Source organism: Micropterus salmoides, unplaced genomic scaffold (genome assembly GCF_014851395.1).
Source record: "Micropterus salmoides isolate LMB-PRFRI ecotype aquatic unplaced genomic scaffold, ASM1485139v1 Ms_hic_scaffold_16, whole genome shotgun sequence".
NCBI classification, from domain to species: Eukaryota; Metazoa; Chordata; class Actinopteri; order Centrarchiformes; family Centrarchidae; genus Micropterus; species Micropterus salmoides.
In genome coordinates this window covers 14,642,496-14,670,444 of record NW_024040707.1, presented here as the reverse complement: position 1 = coordinate 14,670,444, position 27,949 = coordinate 14,642,496, and the positions used below count along the sequence as shown (strand labels likewise).

Sequence of the window (27,949 nt, the reverse complement as noted above, 5' to 3'; positions counted from 1 at the left end):
GTTACCATGGAAACACTGGTCAGCAGATGTCAGTTATGTTACCATGGAAACATGTCTCCTAGGTCTGAGTTAACCTGGGGGTAGCGTGGCTAACTTTTACTTTACTCGCATGAAAACTGTCTTAACTGAAAAAATAAAGACCTAACTAACTCTACACACTGTCTGTAATATCTTAGTGAAACCAGCCACGGAACTTTAAAGCCATTGTGTTTAAAAGTTCAAACTTTCTGTCTTTGGCACCCCTCACCGGTACTAGCAAAAAAGACTACGACAGACTGCCCCCCAACACCAGGCTGCAACTTACAGCCTCATCTAATTTTACTACAAACATGAAATGATGCCTTAAAGGTCCAGTGTGTAATATTTAGGAGGATCTATTGACAGAAATGCAATTTAATATACGTAACTATGTTTTCAGTGGTATATAAAGACCTTACATAATGAACCGTTATGTTTTTATTAACTTAGAATGAGCCATTTCTATCTACATACTCCGCGGGTTGCCGTGCATGGAAGTCGCCATGTTAGGCCGCCATGTTTCTACAGTGGCCCAAAAGGACCAACTGCTCTACAGAGCGTGTTTCGTTACTATGTTGAATACATATGAAGAAGAAGGAAGAAGAAGAAGAAGTAGTAGTAGTAGTAGCTGTAGGATTCTGGTTTATTACAAGTAAGAAGAGAAGTAAAATTTGGTTGAATGGGGAACCAGACGTATTGTTTAGTACAAGAGACGACAGAGCGTCGGCCACCGTAGCTTCTCCTATGCTCTTGGAAAGGGAGGGGTGAGCGGGGACTAAGTCATTGGATGCAATTCACAACCCTCACCACTAGATGCCACTAAAACAGTGTACCTTTAAGAATAATTGGATGTTACTAATATTTAAAAATATTAGTTATTATCACCAAAATCTACAAAAATTATTACGCATTATGAAATATTAACAACTATAAGTGAAAGGCTTAAACAAATCACACTTTTTATACAGTTTACTATCATATATTACAAATAACAGCTTCAATCATCTTATGTTGTCTTTGCAACAAGCAGTTTGTTTGGATACTTGCACAGTGCATACTATGTACATCACTGCATGACTATCAAAGATTGTACATCTCTTAATCACATTGCACACACGTGACACTCGCAGCATTTGCCAAACAATCACTCTTTGCCTTGTTACTCTACTGCTGTGATTTTTCTCTGCCCGGATTATGTGCTGTCCAAGTAAACAGTGTCTTTGAAGTATTCCCCCATTGTTAATAGCCATGGCACCTTTAATGATGAGGCAACAGACAAGGCCTGGGAGAAATATTAGCTCAGCAAGGTCATAGTCGACAAGGTCCCATCTGTCTCTGTGCAGCCTCGGTGGATCCCAGGCCCTTACATTACTGTGGCCCCGGGGCAGAGAAAATGGATCATCAATCTGATTTAGAGAGAGACTGGCCAATGCTGTCATTTCCAAGCAGAATAACACTAGTTTCTTCTCCCGTCACATTTCTTAGTTAAATTCATAATGGCTAGTGATGTTGAACTGTCTCCTGTCCATGGCATGCAGATGCAGCAACTAGGAGCTTCCTTAAACGTTGCTACAGTCATCTTTTATTTTGTTACTTTTTCACCTTTATCACTGACAGAAGTATAATTATGATTACTTATGACCGAAATACACATCGACATCGGAAAACAAAGTGCAAGGATCAGATAGAATGCAGTGGACCTTGAGACGATCACTGCTCACGGCATCTCCCGTCCAGACAACCAGACCAGCCGAACCAAACCATAAGTGATGTGATTGAACCAGGAAGAAAGAAAAGCGACAAGTAGTTACTAACTAAATATTAAGTGATATCTGAACTGCAGTGCCCCATTGATTTCAATGGCAAAAATCTGCAATTAGTTATTAGTAACTAAAAAATAGTTACTAGTAACTAATGGAATAGTTAATAGTAACTAACTAAAAATGAAGGACAAGTATCTAATGATTTGATACTAATACTTAATTTTACTAGTAACAGTTGATTAGATTCTAATCAATTGTTACTAGTAAAATGGAAATAGTTAGTAGTAGCTAATGGAATAACAACTAATAACTAATAAATAAGTACTAGTAGCTTTTAAATAGCAACTAGTAAGTTTTTAAGAAATAAATGTTAAAACGGCTTGCCATAGGGCGGCCTCAATCAAAATCGATGTTTAAGTGGGATTTAAGTATCTGGCCCAGAAATGATACTTATCTTATATGTATTCTATGATATTTTAGAGGTTGTCATTTCCTGGAAAACCTTCTTTAAAAATGTTGATGACTCACCTTGCACTCGGGGGCATGTCTTCATTTAACATTCAATAAAAGGCTTTCTCAATTGTTGAGACTACTGGAGCATAGTGTTTCTTTGGGCCAACCGGACCTCACTCATTACTGTACAAAGACTTGGGTCAAATTGGATCATATTTTATGGAGAAAATATTTTCAGTTTTTTCCCCTGATGTCCACCAGCTGCTCTGCCTCAATTCTCTGTGATGTACAGCGTTTTCTGATGGACAGATAGCTTTACTTTCTGCTGAAGTAACCGCTAACTGCAGCGAACTAGCTGCCATTATCTAAGTAGCTCAGTTAGCCGTGCAACTAGTGGTCATATTAAGGCTCGGGCAGACTACATGTCTTGGTGTCTTGTGATGGGAGTCTAGAAGTTGTTGTGGCGTTCACACTACGTGACTGATAGTGACAGGGTGTCACACACTACAGGAGCTGACAGTGGCTTTGCCACCCGACGCTGGTCTCTAAACCACGTGAAACGTGAAATGGCATGAATCTACACATAAAACAGCTGTTGTTTGTTATTATAAAGATAGCAATTATAAAGACAAAGAAGCTGGAGCTGGAGTTGAGTAAAAAGGGTTTTGCGGTGAAAATGTAGCTGCCTGTTCAGCCAGCTGCCTGCTCTCATTGGCTGGATGTGGATGTCGAATCGGCCGACTCCTCCAGATATTTGGCATAGTTGTCAGCGATGTGTTGGAAATGTGTGGGGGAGCCGTTTTGATGCGTCGTTGTGTAGTTCACACATAACAACTGGCGACTACCGATCGACCGCTGATTTACCCCCGATCACAGCCTGATGGGCGGCGAGCTTGCCGAGTGGCAAATCGGGCTAAAAATCGCGTAGTGTGAACTAGGGTTGGGGCGATAGACGATGCCATCGTCCATCAGCGATGGCTGACAGACATCACAACGTTGAGCCGGCATTGTGATTGTAAAACCCCCCCCCCAGCAAAACAAATCTCAAATTTTCACATTATACCACCCTGTGAAAGCAGCTTTTAATGACCACAAACATTCTTATTATTGTAAGTATGCTTTGCACCTGCCTCGAAATTCTCTTCTCCCCACACTCTGACACACTCACACACACCTACACCTCAGGTAAACACCCCGGCTTGCCACGCCTCTCTGTGTCTCTCTCCCCCCGTCTGCTCCATTTTCTCCATCAGCAGTATGTTTTATAAAGTCGCCTAAAAGACTGAGAACTCGTCTTTTTTCTGTATATTTCCACCCGCAATCTGTTATCACGGCAGCAGGTGAGCTGCACGTCGGCTTATTAATGATGTAGCCTATCAAACAACTGAAACCAGCATCTGCACCATTTGTGTTCAATGCTGCTTTACCTGCTCCTTGCGTAAAAATATCAACCGTGACCGCGACTTGTAACGTAAGTCAATAGTCTCATTGCAGACATCGTCTGATGGAAATTTTGTAGACATCTCCCAACCCTAGTGTGAACTAGGCTTTAGCTGACTCTGCCCAGACTGGGAGCTCAGAGCACCTGGGGAGTGTTACCATAGACAGTATAAAGGTATTTACACCTCTACTCTAGCACTGGGGGATTTCAGGCCAGGGGCGGGGGGACCCAGCAGGGAATGCTGGCGGGGAGAGGCACTGGAATGGGCACCAGAACCAGAGCGAACGAAACTGCACTCAGCAGCCTTCCAGTAAACGCGGCAAGGCCCTTCCTTAGCTTTGTGTTTTTATGAGAAACATGTAAACATGTAGAAGCAATTAGCACTCTGTTTTTAGGAACTTTAATGATAAATGCAGTCAAAGTGGACAATGTTTACTAGATGTGGAATTTTTATTTTTAAGATGTCGACCATATTATCTGACCAGAGAGCTTTTTACAATGCTCCAGATGCAAATTTAAAAAGTGCACTTAAGGAACATTAGCAGTCACATGACAAAACAACCAGATGGTGTTTAATCTGTGTATAGTTCCTTCTTTGATTATTTCGTTTTAAAACCGAATCAGAAAAAACAAAAAAAAAGTTGTTTTTTGTTTTTTCCGTTTTAAAACTAAAACAGAAAAACAGATAAACAGAAAACAAAAAAAACAGACATCCGTTTTTTAAAACCAAAACGGAAAAATATTGAGTTTGATTTTTAATGTGTCCGATTTGTTAGCTTTGTGTGTTACACTTGATGCAGCTGATACTTGGCCGATTGCGGTGCCTGAAAAATAACGCAGCTGCTTGTTTTTTCATTTTGGTTTTAAAACAGAAAAAAAAAAAAAAAACGACTTGTTTACTTGGTTTTTCCAATTTGGTTTTGAACCATACACGGAATGTGTTTTTATTGTAGCTAGTGATTTTAATCAAACATCTAAATTCCACCAGTATGTCCACATCTCCACCATGGGAAGCAATACCCTGGACCATATTTGCACAAACATTTTGGTCTATCAGACCATATTTCTCTGCTTCTCCTGTATTCTTATACCCAGATAAGAATCAAACCAGCACTAACACAATCAAAGTACTGACAGATGAGGCTACAGCAGCTCTACAGGACAGACTGGCACATGTTCTGAGAGGTCGCCACCTTGGTGAACCAAATCAATTTTGAGGAATATACAGCATCAGTGACATCACACACCAGCAGATGCGTTGATGATGTGGTGATTACTAAGACAATAAAATCATTCCCCAACCAGAAGGCCTGGATGAATGGAGAGGTGAGGGCTCTATCAAGAGGAAGCATATAGCACCGCCAGAGTTAGACTGAAAGTTGGAATCAAGAAGGCGAAGCTGAGACATCAGCAGAGACTGGAGAGAGGCCTCAACACCAACAACATCAAAGATATATGGCAGACGATAAAAAACATCACAGGACACATCATGTGTGAGGCCACATTACCAGATGAGCTGAACACATTTTATGCTCACTTTGATCTCCTCAACAAAGATTTAGGTGTAAAGTCTACTCCAACTCCAGAAGAACGTCAGTATCCACAGCAGATGTGAAAAGAGTCGATGTTATTACAGACATTTTTATGACTTACCGCCCTGTGGCGCTCACCCCCCTTCTGATGAAGTGCTTTGGTTCTACAGCACATCAAGAATAACATCCCAGGTGTTATTCCCAATGAAACTCACTCCCAACCTTACACTTGAGTACGACACTCTGCAACTGGATATTGGACTTCCACATAAACAGACCCCCGACAGTTCGGATTGGTGTTCACTAGGGGTGCGACGGATAACAAAACTCATGGTTCGGGTCATATCACAGTTTTGAGTCTTGATTGGATATTTTTTTGGATCAGCAAAAAAAATGGTTAGGGGTAAATTAATTTTACAGCGAGCTACTTTGGCGCTAATCTAGCCGCCTCTCTCTGTCTGCCGTCACCACTCTGTAGTCTGGCTCAGTGTCATGCCCACGTCACGAGTATAGCCTATTGACACTGAAGGCTGCTGTGCCACAGATGGGCAAAGAGACTAGAGCTGCTCCGTTGAGTGAGCAGAGTTGTGTGTCAAAGGAAAGGAAGCAGATATTACTGAAGCTACAATAAGCATCACAATCTGATGATGTATTTCTTTAATGACAAGCATGCCCAGTGTCCCAGTTACACCACTGAAAGAGCCTGATGTCACAGCCAGGGGATTTCACTCAACGGAGGTGAAAGTGACAGCTTTTAAATCAGCCGCCCTCCCCTAACCCAATCATTGCGCTTCAGTTAAACAGCATGCATCTGTCTTTTCTGTCTTTTCAACGCAACTCTGCTTCACAATTTACAGAATTATTACTTAAAACAGTGACAGTAAAAATGTTTTTCGTACTCTGATGGTTAAACTTTGCAATGAATCTGTGATTCACCTGCATGCCGAACCGATCAACTGTGCTCCGTTACACCACTAGTGGTCACACCTCCTCCACTCTAGTACGCAACACCAGAGCCCCCCAGGGTGTGTGCTCAGCCCCCTCCTGTTCACGCTGTACACCAATGTCTGCAACCCCTCGAAATGGAGAGAACCCTGTTCTGAAGTTTGTGGACGACACCACCATCAACTGCCTGATTGTAAACAATGAGACTTTATATTGGAAGTAAGCAGTCTTGTAGAGTGATGCACAGAGAACAACCTATTCCTTAACTTTAGGGAGCTGATGGACAAAGGAGGTGAAGACAAAAACTCCTGTCTACATAATTGGAGTTCAGAGTGGAGCAGATGAACAGTTTTAGGTTACTGGGAATCAGCATCACAGAGAACCTGATATGGTCATCTCACATCTCCACCCTGGTAAAGAAAGCTCAGAAACGGTTATATTTCTTATAGAAACATGGAACAAATGGTGCCAAGTTCTTGTTGACTTTTACAGAGGAGCAATAGAAAGCATCCTGACTGGAAACATCACACTGGTGTGGGATGTGCGCGACCTAGGACAGGAGGGCCCTGCAGCAGTACTAAAGGGCCCTGCAGCAGTACTAAAAGACAGTACCCACTTAGCCACACCTGTTCACCCTGTTGCCGTCCGGCAAGAGATACAAAAGTATCTGCTGTCATACCACCAGACTTCAGACTTTTTTTCCCCAGGCTGTGAGACTCCCAAATTCATCCTCAGCACCAAAATAGTTTTATTTCTATGACTGGTTATTTATCCCCCCATCTAGTGTATATCATTTTTGTATATAACGATTGCTTTTAGTGAGTAGCAGAAAGGGAACTACAGCTTCATCTCATTTTACAGTCCTTTGTTGTAAAATGATAAATACATTTATCTTGTACTTTGTATAGAGCCCAGACCTTCAGAGAGCTTCACTTAGCATTACATCACACCAGCATGCTACACCACAGCACTCTTTATCCGCCATGGATATCTGAGTTTAGTGCAACACTGCAGGCAGGGCAGTAAAAAAAGAAAAAGAAAAATAGAGCAGAAAAATAGTAAAAAAAAAGTAGTAATAGCTGTTCATTTTTTATATGCAACTGAATATATCGCTGCTGTGTATTTGAAAAGTAATTCGCTGCCATGCACATGAAGTTTAAGTCTGTCAGTAAACTCAGTGGCCAATCACTTGTGCTCCAACTTCAGAAATGAGACACCGTGTAAAACTGGATCAGCCATGCCTTTAGTGCAACCACTTTTCTCTCTTTGCTGTGCACACACACACACACACTCACATACACACAAATAAACACACTTCGACACTCTCCTGCCGTAGAATTTGCCGTTGTGGCTGACACAGTAGAAATGTGGTGTAAACGACAGGCTTCTATGGCCACAGAGCACTGTTGATAATGAGTCTGTAATCCATTTGATAGCCTATAAACAGGGTGAGATTCTTGTGAGCCTCAGCCAGGAAAGACAGCCAAACAGCACCCTGAGGTAGACATTATACCATAAAGAAATAAGCATGCAGAGGAGCACCAGCCTAGTGCAGGCAGGTCACCACTTCTCAAACCTCACCCTGTTGGTGGCTCTTTGCATAAGAGATGTTTGAAAATGAAAGGTTGGGAGAAATCCCACTCTTGCTGATTTCTGTCGTCTTCTTTTCATGCTGGTTTTCCAGTCCAGTCCCCCCAATCCCGGCTGTCGTATTATCAGCCTTGCCCACCTACGAAGCTTTCTCTTAAGCAGCTCCTGCTTGAGGAAAATGTCACGTTTATCTGCCGCTGTAAATTTGCTTATCTTAAACAGAAAGGAGCCTGTGAGAGGGGAGAGGTTTTCTCCACTGAATGGGGGCCTTGAGGGATCTTTTGCAAGCCAGTTCTTTTCTGCTCAGCATCCCTCTAATGTGACACAAATCCCTCCAACAGAGGAATGGCTTCTCCACCCTCAGGATGCTTCAGGTACATTAGTTGTATTTTCTGCCCTGTATGCTATGTGTTGCATTCAAGCACTGCAGAGAAACAGCAGGGGAACCCTGGCTGTTACCCCTGGCAGGGTGTTTAAAAACCCTGGCAGCAGCCCAAGAAGCAAGCGGGTGGCCAAGCCATGCTTGCTTTGCTCCGGCAGACTTTGAACCTGATTCCTGCAAATCCAATACATTGTTATTCACCTGGAACTTGCTGTTTAGTTGACTTCCAGACCCCAACAGCATTATAGCAGGTCTGCTCTGCGCACTTCCCCAGCATTCAGCATAGCCTAGCCCAGGTCTACTCTGCATAACACTTTTGTACTGAATTCAAACATCCCTGTAGAATTCCCTTCCAATACACACAGTGGGACAGCATGCTTTGTTCTCCCTGACAAGGTGAAAATCTCAAGGGATCGTTTATTAAGAGAAGGATGACTTGGAAAGGACAAGAAAGGGCCTCAGGTGGAGAAACCTCCCTCTGATGAGGATTAGTTTTATCCTGCATATGCAAATTACATTAATTAAGCTAGGTACTGTACTCCCCCCTGCTTCAGTGTGGCATTCCTCTCCTGCAGGTAATCTCTTGAGAAAGTACTGCAATACAGCCTTAGGAGACAATGCTAATAGCCAAAGATGAACTGCCATCATCGTGATCATCGTTTGTGGCTCACAGACAGAGGCAAATTACATAGACATGTCATCGAACAACTGGTGTTTGTTTACCCCCGATCTGCATGCTGATTAGCATGAAAAGTAACATACTTCTCTATTCCTAAAATGCACTGGATACTTTGTGCAGTCCATGACTATAAAAGCCTTATCGTCTTCCCATGCTGGGACTTTTAACGTCTTAATCCCTCAGCATATTGCAGGAGATTATCTTTCTAAAATTAACTAGCCCCTTGAGACTGCAGAGATAGCAGATGCTTTTTTGCTACTTGGCGAGTTTTCAACAAACAAAGTGGCTTATTGCATACGGGAGAGTGTGTGCTCACATTAGCTTTTTAAAAGCTGTAAGATTATATGACTATTGTGCTGTTTTAACTGTTGTTTGATTAATTTATATAGAGTAAGTCTTTGTCTGCAGGTTAGACGAATTTTAAGATTTTCTTACTTGCAAAGGCTGTATGGCAGCATATGTGCTCTTCATGTTGTTGCGGTACTGGGAAATAAAATGGGAGGAATTCTAAAGGGCTGTCAATCCCACTTCAGACCCGGTGTGTCTGGCATTCATGACAGGTAGTCAGTCTAAATTACTCAGTGGTAAATCTTAGGTGACATATCCTGTGGAAAAAAACACACTGCATCTTCTTTGAAACAAAATAGAGATTAATCATGCTTATGGCTGTGAGTAAACAAGATTCAATTAAAGCATACTAATTATGATTGTATTTCACCACCCAGTCCTCCATACAGCATCCAAGAAAAATGACACACGACTGGACTTTTAGCAGGTTTCTTTTTAATCTCTACTCACCTTTTGTCATATATGTCGATCCATTTCTTCAGACTTGATGGCTTCTCACTTTATAAGTCACCGGATGTCTGCAGCTAAATGTCCACTGTTATAACAGATCAAGTGTGGAGTTGTAAATGTTAATAAATTGGTCATAAATTGATTTTGGATTACGCAGCTCTTTTTCCAGAAGGTAAGTGGCCAAATGATCCATTCTTGCCCATTAATATAAAAGCAAGCTAAAATGACAAAGCAAGTAGGATGTGCACCAGCCAAAAGGGATTTATTTTTACAGCCTGGTAACCTATAAAGAGTTCTTACTTATTACTATTATTATTGTTCTTGGATTATTACTGATCTATTAGGCACTAATTAATACATGATTATTAAAGCTAAAACACGAAAGTCCCTTATAAAATAAGCCTTATTAGAAAGTACCATTATATAATACTACAATTAGTTTAGTTCATCTGAAGTCTTTTAAAGGTATAGGATCATTTTGATGACATCTAGCTCTTTATTCTTTTGAGTTTGATTGCACCTGTCTGCTAAATGAATGTTAGCTAATGTAACGTAATATAAAGGTTCAAAGACTTTGTACTTACCGATCTTAGCTCGGCAGTAATTTGTGACAGCAGTGATGTTGGCTTCTATTGTGCTGCTGCATTGATGGAAAACTAAATGCACAAAATTCATTCATTTTCTTCAACTTGTCATTCTTATTCAGGAGCCTGGGGAGTCTTTCACAGCATACACTGTATATAAAGTCAGGTAAACAGCCTGGAGAGACTGCTAGTTTATCACAGAGCAATCAGTTCACATAATAATTCACACTAACACCTATGGGTAATTTAGAGTCATTAATCCCCCTGATTTGCATGTGTTTAGACTGTGGGAGGAAAGCCTCATGAACATGAACAGAACAAATGTATAATTAAAACTGATGTATCAGTTATCAACAGCAACAGGTGACATCTCACGTATAGATCAAGTCAGGGATAGACATTAGAAACTTTTTTTTTTAGGTTAATACGTTTCTAAACTAATGACATGGACAAAATGGTGCTTTAAGTCTATTACTAGGCTGCAAAATGCCCCTTATCTTGCTTCTGTGATTTTGAAATGCAGCGGCAGACGGTGTAATTATTACAGTACAAATTTGCGGTAATTTACAGGAATGTTTATATTTCTACTCCATTACAATTCAGAGCAGCTTTATCAGTTACTTTACAGATAAGAGTTTATAAAATAGGATGCATTGCAATATATTAACCTACCCAACACTGTAAAATGAGTTTAGCTCCACTTCGACCAACTACAACAGTATAATGTGACTTACACATTAATGCATCAGGAATTATAATCCAAAAATATAATATATAATAGCAAACCACTCACAGAGGCTGTTTTTCTGCATTATGACTACTTTTGCTTTTAATATTGTAAGTACTTTTCAGTAAAAATACATAATTACTTTTGGTTACCATACTGCAAGTGATATTCTCAATGGGGGACTTACAATCAAGTAGTTGCAGAATTAAATGCTGAATTGTTACTTTTACTTATGTAAATGACCTGAATACTTTCCCTTCCACTGTAGAAATGCCATGAATATGGGTTTCTGTGGAATCATTTTCCTGCCACATTAGTCTCTGGTCCGTTCTTTGCAAGGCTGACACCCTCCGCCTACTTCACTGCAAACCAAAAAAAAAAAAAAACATATCTGACTCACAGGCAGGTCTGTGGTGACTGGTGGTGGTCTGGAGTGGCCACTTTGAAGACGAGGACAGGAGTAAGCAACTGAAGCCTACATAAAACGACATGAATGGGCCATCCACTCTGAAGAGTAATGAGGGCTTGGATGGCTTTTTACCTGTATCAATGCTTGTGTGTGCTTTTATAGCATTAAGCTCATTATTCACTATTTGGTGCAGAACTGTGTTCCGCTTCAGTTCACTCTCTGGTAATATAAGCTATTTTATAGAGTACATCTATTATCTATAATCTGATAAAGATTTAGCAGCAGTGTATGGTTGCCCTGCTGCAGCCTCCTTTGTGTGCTGTAAAGCTGAGACTCAGACAAGTGAGTCATGTTGGAAGTGACAGTAGATATTTATCACTGCCACTGTTTATGGCGCAGCCTGCATGAACACTTTTTATTTTTTTCCCTGTCAATCTGAAGACCTAAGCAGGGGGAGTTAAGCACTAATAAGACAGCTTCAGTGTTCATCTCGCACACTCCCCTCCTCTTCTCTGTCAGATGAAGGAAGAGATCTGAACGCGTCCTGGAGAGTCTCCCCAGTGATCACGGGAAAGTAAATCTGATTGCTTAAATAAGTAAGAACAACCACAACCGACTGACTGGCTGGATGTGTTGCAGTGGTATATTTTGCCCCATCTATGTTTTAAATGTTTGAAAATCAAAAACAGTTGCACATTTTGCATCAAGTAAACAGAGTGGAGGCAGTTGGGTTGCTGCTGTATGCACCCACTTTTCAAAGTTAGGACTTGCTCCTATATCAGCATGCCTTTTTTTCACCCCACAGAAAACATGATGAATAATTAAATAATAAGTAGTGTAAGCAGGGAAAATGTCTTCATGTGCTTCAACTTGATTTAGAAATGCTTCCTGAAGTGAAAAATTAGGAGGGAAATACATTCCAGTATTCAGTTTGGACAAATTGTTCTGTTTGAAGCTTAAACATCCTTCACTAACCTGTTTCTTTATATCACACTCCCTCTGTTTGGGATTGGATTTTATAAGCAAGGTGGATGAAAGACCTGAATTCTCCTCACAACAGCCTTCACGCCAAGAGTGTTTTTTAAGATGTTTTGCATTCAATGTACTGCATACCGTATGAGCGTACTGAACACGTTAATAAAACACTGAAAAACATTTACCGCAGATTGAGCTGCGCCGAAAATTACTGGCCCTGAGGGGGAATGAATTTCTATTTGCTTTTGGTCTCAGTCCGTGATCATGATATACCCACATCCCGCAGCTACGTTGTGATTGCTGAGGTCGTCTCCTAATGGTTTGCTGTTTACTTTCAGTTCACTTTCAAACCACCTTGTGATCTTTGACACACGTTTTCTGAAAACTTCCTTGGAGCAATAGGGGATATTGTTGCTTTGCTGAACCCCGTTTCTCCCTTGTGCGCTGTCATGTCTCTGAGGCCTTCATCAATTATGTCCTCAAGGCTGAATCTATCAGCATATTTTCACTCTTAAATTAACAGAATTCTCTATTATTTAGCTGCTAATATGGCTCCTGATGGCCCCTAAAGTCTGACAGGATGGGTTTGTGTTTGATGCTTTCCTGCACTCTAGACCAGCTCCGACGGAAAAAGGGGCCGACTCTGGCCTCGCTGGTCATTTTGTCTGTTCCTCATTTCCTGCTAGTTGCATTAGCTTGCCCACTGGGGTTTCTTTTGGCACATTAAAACAGATTTGGGTTAATAATTGATGCTGCGATTTATGGACTCCAGTGCCTGAGGTTCAACTGCAAGCCTCCACTTAAAAAGAAAGCATGCCTCTCATTCCTGCCTTTGCCTCAGAGTGCCGTGATTTATAGCCTCAGTTTGATGTTGTGCAATTTATTGTATAGGAGTCTTGAAAAAAAGAACCAGACATATCATTTTTCATTCAACAGTCATTTTGATGTGATTATGTTTGGGTTTCAGATTTCTCGTTCACACATCAACTCAAGACAATGAAGAAAAAATATTGATCTATACGCAGTAAATCTACTTGAATATGTGCAGTGCTGAGCTCCTGGCTCTTCTTGTGTGTTGTGTTACCTGAAATTAACATTCAAAATCAGCACCAGTTTGGCATTTTGTGAAAAGGTCTACATGTTGTTAATCAATAGTATTACTGAGGTGAGGCAAAGGTGCCATGTATGTGTAAGCGCTGTGCTTAGCTGTCAAGGGCTGTCAAGAATCTCATAAGTGTCTCATAAATGTAATAGCCTCTCATTCTCTACATAGATGTAGGCGTGGGAGTCATGTATTTCATCTGAATGTGTCACTCAATTCTTTCTGAAAGGAAAAATATAACTAAAAGGACTCTGGACTCATAGGGTCCAGATTCTTGGACAGAAGTGCAAAGTCTAAAGGCAACTAGACTTCCAGTTGTGTCATTTTTAGCCATGCTAGGGGCATGGCTTTAGGGATGGTAATATCAGTCAGTTATTCACTTAACAAATTTGGTCTAGACTGAAAAATCTGAACAACTAATGGATGGATTGCCATGAAATACGGCACAGACTTTCATGTGCTCAGGATGAATCAGGATGAATTTTATTAATGTTGGTGAACCTCTGGCTTTTCATCTAGCACTATCATCAGTTCAACATTTCAAGGTGTCCAATACTTTGTGACAAAATACCAGCACAGCTAATGACATTCCCGTCATCTGGTGCTATAATTTGTGTTTAGTGCTAATTAGCAAATGTTAGCATGCTCACACGCTAATCTAAGATGGTAAATGGGTAAACATTATCTGCTAAATACCAGCATGTTAACATTGTAATTGTGAGTATGTTTGCATTTAGCTCAAAGCACCACCGTGTTTAAGTACTGCCTTACAATGTCTTGAGCTATCAGTGGAAAACTGTGGTCACTCACTCATTCGCGGATGTGGTCGGCGCTGGTCAAGTGTGAACAAATTAGTTTTTTCAGTGGTGGCTGCGCCATATCTAATCATATGCTTTTATGCAAATTAAGTTCAGTCTTAAGGTCAGCCAACAACTTTGTTCAGCAGCAATATTTCATTAAAATACGCAGCCAGGTGAACAGGCACAGTTGTCGGGCATGTTCAACCTGATGACATACAGTAGAAAGACTGAGCCCATATGGGATACAATTTAAGAGCACCTTGGCACTGGAAGGCTTTTTGCACATTAAGCATGACAGAAGTTGTCATGCTCAATGTGCAAAAAACCTTGGTGAGTCAGAACACAAACAAATAAAAAAAAAAAACAATTTAACAACAGGAATCCGTTATGAATGACTATAATTCCTTTCCTTTTTCAAGGAAATTAATAAGGGAGAAGAGGATTGCTTCCCAGCAGAACAGAATATAAAGCACGAAGAAGCGTTAAGAAATGCACCTGGTTTCAATCCCCTGAAAAGAGGGATTGCTACCATTTCCAGCTCCATTTTAATTTCCTGTTTATTTCCCTCTCTGAAGCTTTGGGAACTCTGAAAGGATTTAAATGCCCTTCAGTCCCCGTGTCTTTCTCTCATTGCCTTTGATTTATAGATTTGATTTTCAGCTTGAAAGCAAAAAGGGAGAAATTCGGAAAGGGAAAAAAACACCATCTTGACATGGAGGAGCTTAAAACGAGCTGAAAGGTGAAGGAAATAGGAAGGAAATAAAATGCCCCTTGCCAGCTCCACGGATGAAATATGAGGAATTGTCGGAAACCATGTAACAAAACGTGATATGTAGCAAATGAACTGGGCTTTATTCAGTCCCCGATCAGCCGTAAGAAGTCCCATTCTTGCTCCGTCTGTATTGTGCTGTGCCCTGTGTCGACAGGTCTCACTTTCACTGGACACTTTTGGGCACCCATTAAATGCTACAATACACAACCATCCCTCCCTCCAAACTCTGTGAGCACAATGTACTCCATGTTACTCTATCTCACTTTGAGCAGTCATTCTTAGTAGATGTCACTTAGTGATAGGCACCCTGTCTTGACCGTGACCCCCCTTGGCTCCATAGTGGATTCAAAACCTGCTGTGACTATTGTAACCCAGTTGGTATGAATATATGCATTTCCTCACATTGACTCTCCCTCTATATGCGAGGGATCAGATGGGATGGCTGAAAAAGGCACCCAGTGTGCCCACAGCGGAGCCGCCCTGGGGAAAAGGCAGCTTTTGTGACCCACAGTTCCAGCCACAGTGCTCCTGTGGGACCACTGGGCCATGGGGAGTCCAGAGGGAGACAGACCGTGGCTGAGTGAGAGGATGGTTACTGGGGGAATGTGGAGGCGCTGAGCTCACTGAACAGATAAACCCAGGGGATTACTGTCAGACTGCACGCTCCTCAGACTTCCACATGGTCAAAATGGGAAGCGATTTAACTTGACTAACTTTTAATTGAGTATGTCCTCCAGCTAAAGGAGGAGACGTACAGTGTACGAGGCAGCGACCATAAGTGTTGATCCAAGTGGATGGCTTTTAAACGTAAAGGTGGTGATTCATTGTTCCACCTTGTGTGTTAGCTATGTGCGGTAATTTCTGAGTTAATTTCCACCTAATGAGTGAGAGAGATTAATTCATGTGGATGATGAATTGCGCAGCGGCAAGCAGTCAGGCTAAGCAAATTCTTGTTCAAAGTGTGTGCGCGTGCGCGTGTGTACACGCGTGCATGTGTGTATACCTTTTGTGAATGCTTTTACTCCAGTATGAGACTGCAGGGCCACTTATCTGAAATAAGTATGCCTGCCCTCCACTGCAGTCCTCACTGGCAGCTCCATATGGTAATGAGCTGTGTACGATGAAGAAAATATGTTATTTGCAACAGCACTGCAGTTAATTAAAGTGGCATAGGCGTAATCCACTCGCACGGTTTCAGTGACAACAACATTTTTGACAAAAGTTCACATGAAAAAAAATGGAAGAATGAGCTCATTTGTGTTGTGATAATAGAATAATCAAGTTTGAAGCCTTGTGCCGTGCAAATACATCAGACGCCAAGTCGCTGTGGTGGTATGTGACCAGCTGCCAGAACATAAATTGAAATGAATAACAAACTAAGGAGGCTTGCCTGCCAAAGTGAAAAGGATCATGAGGTTATGATGTCCATCTGCAGCATGTGCGGTGTCTCAGTGTTGAGCGTCCTCATTAACATCAAGATTGTTTTAATTTGCCCATATTGGACTGTTTAAATATCTTGACATTTGGCACTTTGGTGCCTCTTTTTCAAGTTCAGATCTTTTTCAAGTTGTCACATCACCAGTACAGAGCTAAAATACATTTGGACCCACGGTCTGTACTTTAACAAATGCCAATATTGCTGGACAATGCCATGGAGACAGAAATCAATTCAAAACAAGAACACACCATTGTTGAATAAAAATGGTAATCATAGATCAAAATAGTTCAGCTGCACTGCATTATACTGAGAGAAAGAAAGTACGGATGTTTATCACAGTGCAGGTGTTTATCTTTTCTCTTAATTCTGCCTCTGGTTTGTTGTGAAGGAAATAACTGAGGATTCTCAGTATAAAGGAGGAGGTTTTCCTTTTACTTGAGGGGACACAAAAATGTAATAACAAGATAATTATGACATAAAAAAACAGGTAAGTACTCAGGATGATTCAGCAACTTTCGCGAGGGAGCACAAAGATAGAGACTATAATGTAAGTAATTAGAATTAATGAGTAGTTTTGTGTCACTCAGCAGCTGATTCAGAATTAAGCAGGAACTATTCATTAAGAAAGCTGTCAGTATGTTTATTCACAGATATCAAGGAACTAATCATTACGCACAGTCATTAAAGGAATAGGTCGACATTTTGTGAATTACGCATATTTCCTTTCGTGACGAAAGTTAGACGGGTGGATCGATATTAAACATCAATGCTTAATACTTCTCAGACCTGTTCATCCCTTTCAACAATGATATCGCAGAGACCACACGTACCAATCCACAGCTGTTTTTCCCACTTTTATAGGAATAGTTAGACGTTTTTCGAAATTTGCTCATTTGCTTGCTTGCCAAGAGTTAGATGGGAAGGTCGATAACGCTCTCAATAAGTGTAATGGAGTCTCTGCTGTTGGCCCGGCAACCTCACCGTGATGACAAGACTCCAGGAAGTTACTGCGCCCGGCCAAGAAACAGACCACAGCTTGCTGTCTTTATGCTTTGGTTTCTCTACAGAATGAACAAACACGATAGAATTGTTAATTCATACAAAATTGTAAAAATGTTGGAGTTGTGGTTTTACTGGGGAGTTGCGTGCCAGACTGTTTGAGCACCTTAAGAAGGTATTTCTTGTCTGGGAGCACTTGTGATTTTTATACTTTGAGTTTTTGTACAGATTGAACAAACCAACCAACCAAAGGATATATAACATAGTAATTAGTGAGCTTTAGAGGTGCTGGTAGGTGGATTTGTTACCTTCAAACAGAGCCAGGCAAGCTGTTTCCCCCTGTTATGCTAAGCTAAGCTGGCTGTAGCTTCCTCTACTGTAAAGAAATGAGAGTGGTATTCATCCCTTTATCTATTTTAATTCTTTGTAAGAAAGTGATTTATTGGAGCTAAATTTCATATTGTTTGGTTTTTTTTGCTTTTGCTATATTGATAGTTATGAATGGTACTGTGGTAGCCTACCTGTCTCTCTCCTCACACACACACACACACACACACACACACGGAGAGGGATTGTTATGAGTCACTCAAAAAGACTGAATGAAATCTCCTCCATCAGAATGCACCGCAAAGACACTTGGTAATAAAACAATTCAGTAGAGGCCCAGAGCTGCTCAGAAGGTCGGCTAATTAACAGACACAAGGCGAGAGGCATTTGTTATCAGAATCAAATTTGTGGCTAAAGTCCTCCTGGCTAACTAACGCAGCTGCACCCACTCATCACGTAAGGCCAGTGGACCATGAGGTTAGCCATCAAAACAAAGGCCCAGTCACCCACTAATAGCGCCTTTGGAAGATTCCCGTAGCGTGTGGGTGGGAGGTCAGCCCTTTGGGCCCGTTACTGTCACATATAATACATATGATCATTATTGCTACCAGGCTGGCTCCCAATCAGTAGCAGGTACTTGTCTATAATTGACTAATTGTCAATATAACCCATGAGTTTTCAAAGATAGCCTGTGGTGAAAACCAAGATACATGCTGCTGTTATGTATTCCAGTGGTCACTTGTGGAAGATAGACAGATAATGCACATTTCAGAGTGTGAATGGGTACTGAGCTCAGAGCAGCAACTTTACAGAGACATAATTAGAAGGGAGCAGGTATGACAGATGGATTGCAATCATAATTGAGAGCGTGGAGAGTCTATCGTCCTAGCTGCGATGCACCTGCTTTGTCTTAGGCATAAACAGCAGAAGAGGTGAGAATTGGTCTTCTCAGACAGCATGCCTGTAGAATTACAATATCTATATTTTATTTTTTTGCTCTCCTCACAGACGCTGATTCTGCTTACAGTGATGAAGAAAAGCAGATACCCTGGTTTTATTATTCCAAAGCAGATGGTACAAAATTAGACATGGGGGCCCAGCAGCTCAGTGACCTTCATGTTGCTAATCTAACATTGCCCCTACATTGACAACATTAACACCTCACCCCTCACATAGTATGCACTAAACAAGCTGGTGGCCTGCATGCTTCCGAACAAATCACCCCGACATGCAATTACCTCCTGCTCCGGAGTCATTTCTTTCCCGTGGATACGATGGCCCTTTCATTTGAGTCTCGGAATTAAACAGGTTTCTGGGTTAATTAATTTGACAGACAGACCCCATTGTGCCAAGTGCCAGCCCAAAAGGAAACCTTATTGCCTCTTGTCTTGAAGGTTGACTTTTTATTGTTCTGTGAATTGTCTTTCTTTAAAGAAGCACACAGTGTGCCAGCCCTGTAAATGACTTGAAGAAGACTGCATTGATCAGACGTGTTATTGAATGCTTGAAACAAAAGCACTGGTCTCTCATATGAGGCCATAATTTTTTCAGTAGGAAATGTATTACACCCCTGGCATATGGAAAACATGGCTAAATGTGTTTGTTTGGTCAGCTATGTATTGAACATGGACCTCATTCTCACTCGTCTTTGCTTGTTGCTTCCTACTTTATCCCATGATGAAATTGCAATGGAATTTGTCTGGATGTCTATGTATGTGTGTCTGTGTCTGTGCACACATGACTGTGGAAAAGTGAGGAAGGAGAAAAGAGAGAAGATCCAAACCGAAGTGTAATCTCAGTCTAAATCGCATAGTCTCCCCGGGGGAAAAGCCCCTCTTCCTGGGGTTAGTCAGTGAATTAAATCACAGTGAGGGCCCCATTTTTCAAAAGTAACCTTTCCGTTGACAGTGTAAGTGGGAGTCAGGCTCTCACTGCAGAGTCCGAGCAGTGGAATTAGTGTCTTGCGTGGTGACACCAGTCTCTCAGGGTGTCATTTACAGGGGCTGTGTTACATTTTTCCAGACCTGCCTGCCTGCCTGCCTGTGTGCTCACAGTGGAGGAGGCCATCTGCCTCCCTCCCCTATTCCATCTCTCATTTCTGTCCTCAGCAGCCTCTTTCCAGCAGTTCCCACACACTTTCCTTAAATGTATTTTTGGTGCATCTCATGAATTTTGGCTCCAGTGTACAGTTTGCACACCCAAAACCACATTAACATGCATTGAGTTGAACGATTTGCCTATTCAAAGATATTCATGCAATCAGTGCAGCTAATGGAGATAAATACACTACATGGCAGGATTAGGCTTGAATTAATCTCTATTCAACTTAATTAATTAGAAATATGTCCATCCAAGCCTGTAATGTCAAAAGGACATGTTTCAATTAGAGCCACATCGGCTTTTCTAATCTTTTAATTGAACAGAAACGAATGGAAGAAACATGTTCATAAAATGGGATTCTATGCCTCCTAATCATTTTCACAATAAGGCAACTCTCAGAGGCTGTTTGTTACTCAAAGATCAAGCAACTTAACTGATTTATCCTATAATCCATTTACTGTTTCCTGTTTGAGCCCAGAGTGCCGCTGTAATTTTCCGACAGCAGCAGCCCTGTGGATGCTGTTGTTGGATGCGTGGTGGCTGGTTTAGAAGTGGTCAGTTTGTAAGGTTACTTAAGAAAATGAAGGCTTAGCCTATACATGAATTATGTATCCACAGAGTGCTCTGTCGGCACCTTTTTACACACTGTAACCCACTGACCAAATACAGCAGTCATTGGTAGAGCTTAAAAATTATTTTTTTTGTTGAATTACAAACAGAAACTACCTTTTTTTTTTTTATTAATGACACAAATTGCAAAGCGAGTCCCTGGCTAATGCTCGAAAGCAAATTATCATAATCTGCTTGTTTGGGGGGGAAAAGAACCATCTGTGCAATTAAATAGTTAGGTGATGATAGTGTTTTGTTAGGAAGATGTGAGGGCTCCTTGTTCCTAAAGGTGTGGTTAACTCTGTGTGCCAGTATGCGTGCCAACATGGTGTGTGTGTGGATGAATCAGGAGTGTCTCCTGAAGAAGGGTTGCCTGGGAGACCAGCCTGGAGCCCTCCAAACGTGCACCCTCACCCCCACCCCGTTTTAAAGGTACATCAGTAGGCCTACTAATGAATCTAAAACTATTTAAGGAAAGGCACTCAGCGGGTGAAGCCCTTCAGTAGGCTACCTCTGCTGTGTTTTCATAATGCCACAGATCCCTCCTTCATGCCTGCCACCATCGACATCAAAAGAAAAGAGAGAGGAAAAAACGCTTGAAGTAGAGGGAGGAAGAGATTATGGATGCTGATGCAGCGCGCTGAGAGGCACTCAGAGGAACAATTGTCTCACCATTAAAGTCTGCAAGTGCATTTGTTCATCTTGTTTACCTTCTCGTGGAAGTGATGTCTGAAGACACTGAACAGCCAACTTCCTGAAAACCTTGCCATGAAGTGATGCCACTCGTGCTCTTTTTTTTCTTCTTTTTTTTAAGCCAGCTGAATGACGTCTCGCAAGGAAAGGGGGCTGAAAACTCGGCGCACACAGTGAATCCCTCGCTGTGACTCATTCATTTTGTATAAATGCGACCGGTTGCAGAGAGAGAGAGAGAGAGAGAGAGAGAGAGAGAGAGAGAGAGAGAGGGGCTTTAATTAGCTGGATTTTCTTAGTCCTCTGCGTGGACGCACGTTTAAGCTCGCGCTAGTCTCATTTTCTTCCTTTCTCTCTTTCTTTTTTGTGGAGATGATATGCACCCCTGGGAAACAGACACCATAGCCGACCGAGCCATCCCTGCGCTCCCGCGGAGTTGGTTTGAGCAAGAAGAATGTCACCCACTTCGGCCGGTCCTAACATCTAAGTATTGTTTTTGAGAGATAATTGCACAAATAAAATTTAAACATCCCTATTTGCTATTTAGTAGAATTAGCGCTTTAGGTTGTGAAGATATGTCAGTTCTCAGCAGCGGCTTCATTGTGTTTCCACTTGCGCTTTGGATTTAGCATAAATAGACAAAATTAGGCCAATTCATCTGCGGCGGGTGTTCATCCTCTTTTACTGATATCTTTCCGACTTGTAGATATAGCCTCCCTTTCCGAGGGGAACTGAATTATATTCGTTTGGGGCTTCGCTATTCAACAAGCTGCACCGCTCACTCCTGGCAGCAAAGCGATGGGCGCAGTTTGCCTGAGCCACCTACTGCGTCTCGGTTCTCCATCCCCGCTTGTTGAATCTCCTCCCTGGTGACAAGAATGGGTTCGTTTTAACAAACTTCTCAGCCTTTCTGGTTCTATCCTGCGGATTGCTGACTCCATCCTTCCTAAAAGTTGATCATGGCTCGTTCCGGCGTGTGCGTGAAGCTGAGCTCTATATGGAGAGTGGTTTGGCTCATGAGGACTGTGGTAGATTTCGCCCTGCCTCAAGAGACTTATGCACCCCATTCAATACGGACTGAGGGGCACCTGACCCTCGGTGGACTCTTCCCTGTGCACACCAGAGGGGCCGACGGCACGCCGTGCGGGGACCTCAAAAAGGAGAACGGCATCCAGCGGCTTGAGGCCATGATGTACGCTTTGGACCAAATCAACCAGGACGACCAGCTCTTACCCAACATCACCCTAGGCGCCCGGGTGCTGGACACTTGTTCGAGGGATACCTACGCTCTGGAGCAATCTTTAACTTTCGTTCAAGCCCTGATCACGAAGGACACCTCCGACGTGAGGTGCACGAATGGGGAGCCACCGGTGTTTGTCAAGCCTGAAAAAGTGGTGGGAGTCATCGGAGCCTCTGCAAGTTCAGTATCGATCATGGTTGCCAACATCCTACGCCTCTTTCAGGTAAGTCTTTCAGCGTGTGCAATAGTTTTGTGGGTTTTTAAAAAGTGTTTTTCACCGATGCAGCTACAGTATGTGCAGGCTTCTGGTGAAATCCGCCTTATAGTGAAGAGTGACCCAGTGACGGGAAACTGAGAACGAGGATGCCATTGGGCTACAGTAAGCAACATAAAATCTTATCTCATAGGGAAAAAAACAGAGAACTACTATGTTTCAGGTGACATTATGTATGTGCTTAATCCTCCATTTTTAATGTGGTGTATATATTGTGACACCTTTTCATGTAGACTTCTTTCCATCTTGAAAACCTGCAAATAAAAGTGAGGTGAAATGAGTGTTTGGGTGGTTTTCCCCTCCACTACACTGTGCGGATGAGACAGCTGACTGTGCTATTGCCTGTCCCCGGTGGTGCTGAAAGAACAGCTCCCGTCTGTTCCAGTCTCACTCCTGAGTCTGGATGAGTGGGCACTGACAGCCTGACACAATCACACCCAAACTCAACAACCCTCTCCTGAGAATAACAGGCATGCTTCATGCGATTGCACATGATTATAGAGGCTCTTCTTTGGGAAAGACTGCAGGCATTTTTTATGAATTGTTTTGAACCTGAAAGCCTTGATTTATGGTTGAGTAGGTTGCTTTATCTGCAGGGGGCGGGGGGGTCTTCGAAATGAACTAGTTTCAAACTCTTTGTGCCCTAATTGAGCTTGATGGCTGCAAGTAAATGAAACAAATTTGCACAACTTATTTCAAAATGACTTACTTTGGGTTTATGGGAACACATCACTGTTTTGGCTGAGAGTGGTGTTGGCCCACTGCTGGTGCTGCAGTGGAATGGGAAACGCAGCAGGGCACCAGTACAGCAGATTAATTATTTAAAACACATCGCCATAGCAAAATATCTAATTACATGAAATACCATGTGAATGCTTTTATTTTTGCAAATGTGCAGCCTTCTTTACGGTACCCCCCCCCCCCCATCCCACCCACAACTGCAGTGTTGGTGCTAATGATTTGTGGTTGCAGGTTGTTACTCATAATCTTGTCATTTTGTGTTTTGTTTCAGTTCAATTAGTCAAACCTCGTTGCAAGTAGCTGTTTAACTGCATCTCTAAGACCATCAAAGTAACATGCTTTTAGACCACCCCCTTGCTTTTCACATACACACACGCAACACTCTTTTTGTGTTTTGTTCTTTTACACCAGTCATCCCTTAGGGTTTTATGGCTGGACAATTAGACTGATGGTCTCCACCGCAACCTTCAGCCTGGCTTTGGTTCCTATTCATTCTTTGTAGGCTGAGTTAACAAATACATTTTTTGTATCATTCCAAGTTGGTAAAACCCTCCAGTTACACTCTGAAGCATCCTCAATGCACTTGTTATTTGTTGCAGAATGCGAGGGTTGATAAGACTTTCTTTTTTTTTAACATGTAACATTGAAATTTAGAGGGCTTAAGGGGAGTGGGATGATTTCTTAATTCCCTCTTTCCAACCTCACACCAGGTGTACCAGCATGTCTGTAAGTGTATATCTGTGGGGGTGTAGCTGTGCAATGTTGCAGTCAAGCTTGTGGAATTGGTTGATTGACAACCATTGTCATGCAGCGCCGTCACTCTGCTTTTCCTGTGCTGCCAGAAAGGTGGATTTAATCACCAGTCAGATCTGCTCACAAGATCAGTTCAGTCCTCCTCTGAACCCGTTTGCCATTCAGCACACTTATTTTTTATCCTACGGTACCAGTGGTGATGATGGTCCTGATAATAAACGAGGATAAATGAAATGCAAGGCCGCAGGATACTGTATAATCAATACATGCCAGAAGTGAGAGCTCCCAGCCCATTTACCCTCATTAGTTTTACAGCATTTGATTAGTGCGTGGCAGCAGTTCCAAGTTTTTGAGATTGTTTTCAACTGCAATCCATCAAGTATCAAATTATTCCAGTCAAAAGTGTCAAAAACTTGAGGGAACACCTGTTCAGATATAATTGGAAAAGTTTTTTTCTCAAATCAAAGTGCAATTTCTTGTTTTAGTCGATTTCAATTACATTTGATTATTGGTTATGCCCAATAACTAAGCAATCTAATGGACTTTGAAGTTAAATCTTTATACTTTGAGCCTGCGGACAATGACTGCTGCCCGAGCCTACTTCCCGCTTTCTTCTCAGTGGATATCATTATGTCATTTTGTGTCTAACCCCTGTGATAAATGAATCATCAGGGAAGCTAAATAGTGCTTGTAGATTTTATTGTTAGATGCTAAATATCATGGCTGTCTATTCAGGACATGAGTTGCTGCTGAACTGTTGATGCCGGGAAATTGACATGGGGGATAGATTTTTCTGAGGACCCAAGAGGGGTGATCAATACTGTTGCCATGGTGAGGCCGATTTGCTGCTAAGATGTTTTTATTTCACTGCCTTTCATGCTGTGTTGTAAATGAGAAGCAACAATGCCACAGGAGGGGGAAAAAATCAATCAGCCAAACTTTTGAATTGTTACCCGGAGCTATGATGTGGTGCACCTTTTTTGAAAATTCATCCAATCCTTAGCATGAGCACACAGTCATTCTCTGTGAGGACGACACTGTACCTGAAAAGACGCGGCAACTTTGTCCATTTGTAAGCCCTGGCCTCTTGAATGAATCATGAAATTGATTTTTATCCAGATGACATTTACATCAGGGAGTGCAGCTCGCTGCTCTCTGTCACATCTCTTTTCCCAAAGATGGAGGCAAAACTTTGTATTGAATGCAGGTGAACTCCGTCTTGTCCTCCTGTCTGGAGAAGCAGCCCCCTCAGACTAGCTGTCTAAGTGAGGCATTGACATCCCATGCTCTCATAGCCCTGACAGGCTCCAGTTGGCTTTTTATCTCTCCTTTCTCACAGAATCATCACTGTGATTGATTTGAAGGAGATTGAAGCCTTGCAGTGTGATCTATTCAGCTGACAGTGGTAAAGATGGACACCAAAGGAATATGAAAGCTCTGTGTGTGTGTGTGCGCGCTTGTGCGTGTTACGTGACAAACTTTCAGAGTGACACAAAATGGCGGAGGTTAATTGTGTCTGTTTTTCAAAACACGGTTACCATTTGTACACTGATGCAAGCAGTAGCCAAGGTCAGTGAGTCACATCTCCAATGCTGCATTCAGCCCTATCATAGGAGACAGTGTTGGTATGTCGAACATGCAGTATATAGATGCACATACACACACACACACATATATATATATATGCACACAAAGACCGCCATTACCATTGCTGAAGGAAGGTAAACACAACCGTCTCGTGGATATTTCATGATCCATTGTTATACAGAGACCCCACTCAGCACATTATAACTTACAAACGAGTATCTGAAACATGCATATCAAGCACAGTAATTCCACTTTCTCAGCTAACTTGACACTTCTCTCCAAACTAAGGTTTGGCATCTTAGTTAACATATAACTAAGTACATGTAAGAGCCAAAATTGACTTTAAATAATGTTGAGTTTGTTATTTTATGCATATGGACAGTGAAATGAATTATTGTGATGATTATGTTTTATTACTTATTAGTGTGAATTATTTATTTAGATTGTGGATATAATATTTAGAAACTTGTGTTTATTGAGACTTTGTTATTTTCACATATGCCGTTAGTTAGATAACTCCTAGCATACAGCACACAAGACTGGAGAAAGAGAAAATTTCAGTATTGAGAAAGTCTCAGTGGGATTGACCTCATAGATGGAAATTGAAAACTATATGGACAGTGTTATTAAACCTAAATAATCAGATCTCTGCCCTTCTTTGGAGGTGTGAAATATTCACAATACAACAAGAGAATGATTTTTTAGAATATAACTCAAAAGGGTTTGCCTGTCCAGGTTTTTGATTTAAGTTTGATTTCACCCCTGTTCTCAAACGAAAGATTGTCCAATTTCATTGTTGTTTTTTGTGCAGGAGGCAAACAAACATTTTGCAGCAGCTCAGTCACAATAATCTGCACAAACGATGAAAAACTACCCGCCCCCTTTATGACCAGTTTAACTTTTATTCTACGTGACATCATTTTGACCATAACTGATCCTTCTCAGGTTAAAGTGAGGTTGTGAGCACACCTGTATTTATAGGATATGTAGGCCTACGTCACACCTCATCTCACAATATGGCCAATCATTCAATAAATATGATACCTGTGTGAATATAACATCAAAATTACATTAAAAAAATACAGCACCTGAGTCCCTGAGGGAGAAGATTTGTGGTTGAACCAAGCGGGTGTTTTTTTTCCCTTACTGTTTTCATTTAGAACACAAAATAAACATGTAAATTTTAAATATTAAATACAAAACTCTCCAAAGGAAGGTCCTCTCTCTCAAAACACATTTAACTTCACAATAAACACTTTGATTTTATGGGCATATAACACTCACATAGACTTTAAAGGGTCGACTCATCAATTACACACATTTTTACTGGTTTTGTTAAAGAACTGATCTGAACTGAACATTAATAGCATAAAACGTTAATAAAAAAATAAAAAAAATAATAAAATATCTACCAAAACTGTATTACATAAATGAAATTGATTGACTTAAAAATAAATAGTGATTCTCAGTTCTGGGCCTTGAGACTGAGAGCCCTGCTTTGTTTTCATTCAGGCCATTTAGTGAGTTGCTGACCTGTGGCCCGGTCAGACCAGAATTGGCAAGGTGAAATTTATTCGCACACTGTGACAAAAAACAGTGGGACAGGAAATAATGTGGGCAGGGTTACAAGCATAAGCTGCAGGTGTTAGCATGGCCAACAGGCTAAGAATAGCATTCCACAAGTTGAGAAATTACACTTTTTACTTGTTACTTTATACTGTAGTCTTTCTATCACTATCCCTGTTCTTGCACTAATGGCCAGCCACACAACATGAACATTGTTCAGCTTCTGTTCTTTAAGCATGCATTTATACAAACAAGGATACAAACAATCAATAATTACTCAAAGAGAGGTCAGTCCCACCTGCTCTTTCAAATTGGAATTCATTGTGAGTCTCGCTATTTCTAAGGTCAGAGTTCATTCAGATTGAACTTTGCAAGAGGTGAACAAGGAAAGATCAATTCATGACATGAAGAAAATTTTGGTGTGTGGCAGTAGTCATGGGATGCGGTAGATTAATGCATTTATCTGGAATGATCTGGTTGGACAGAATGGCGGTAGTGTCAGGATTCTCAGCGCCAGGATGGAGCTATAACATGCATAGATCTGATGTTGGAATTGGATGAAATAAAAAAAAGGACAGTATTTTTGCAGCCTATGGCCGTTAACTGAAATTCAGACCTGCAAAGGCAACATGTAAACTGGTAACCCCACAGAGAA

At 41.5% G+C, this 27,949-nt stretch overlaps 1 protein-coding gene across 3 annotated transcripts in view; it reads left to right on the top strand.

Annotated features, from left to right (window-relative positions):
* The window catches only part of LOC119905386 (metabotropic glutamate receptor 7-like), a 98,847-nt gene that overhangs the window by 15,086 nt on the left and 55,812 nt on the right, over positions 1–27,949 (top strand). The window contains exon 1 of one of the 3 annotated variants that reach the window (XM_038722360.1): positions 21,378–22,596. The exons of 1 other annotated variant lie outside the window; for it this stretch is intronic. In XM_038722360.1, coding sequence (XP_038578288.1) covers positions 22,093–22,596 — 504 coding nt within the window. In that variant the 5' untranslated portion in view covers positions 21,378–22,092. Of the gene's footprint in view, positions 1–21,377; positions 22,597–27,949 lie in introns of those variants that run through there. One more of the 3 variants, XM_038722359.1, reaches the window with a different exon arrangement.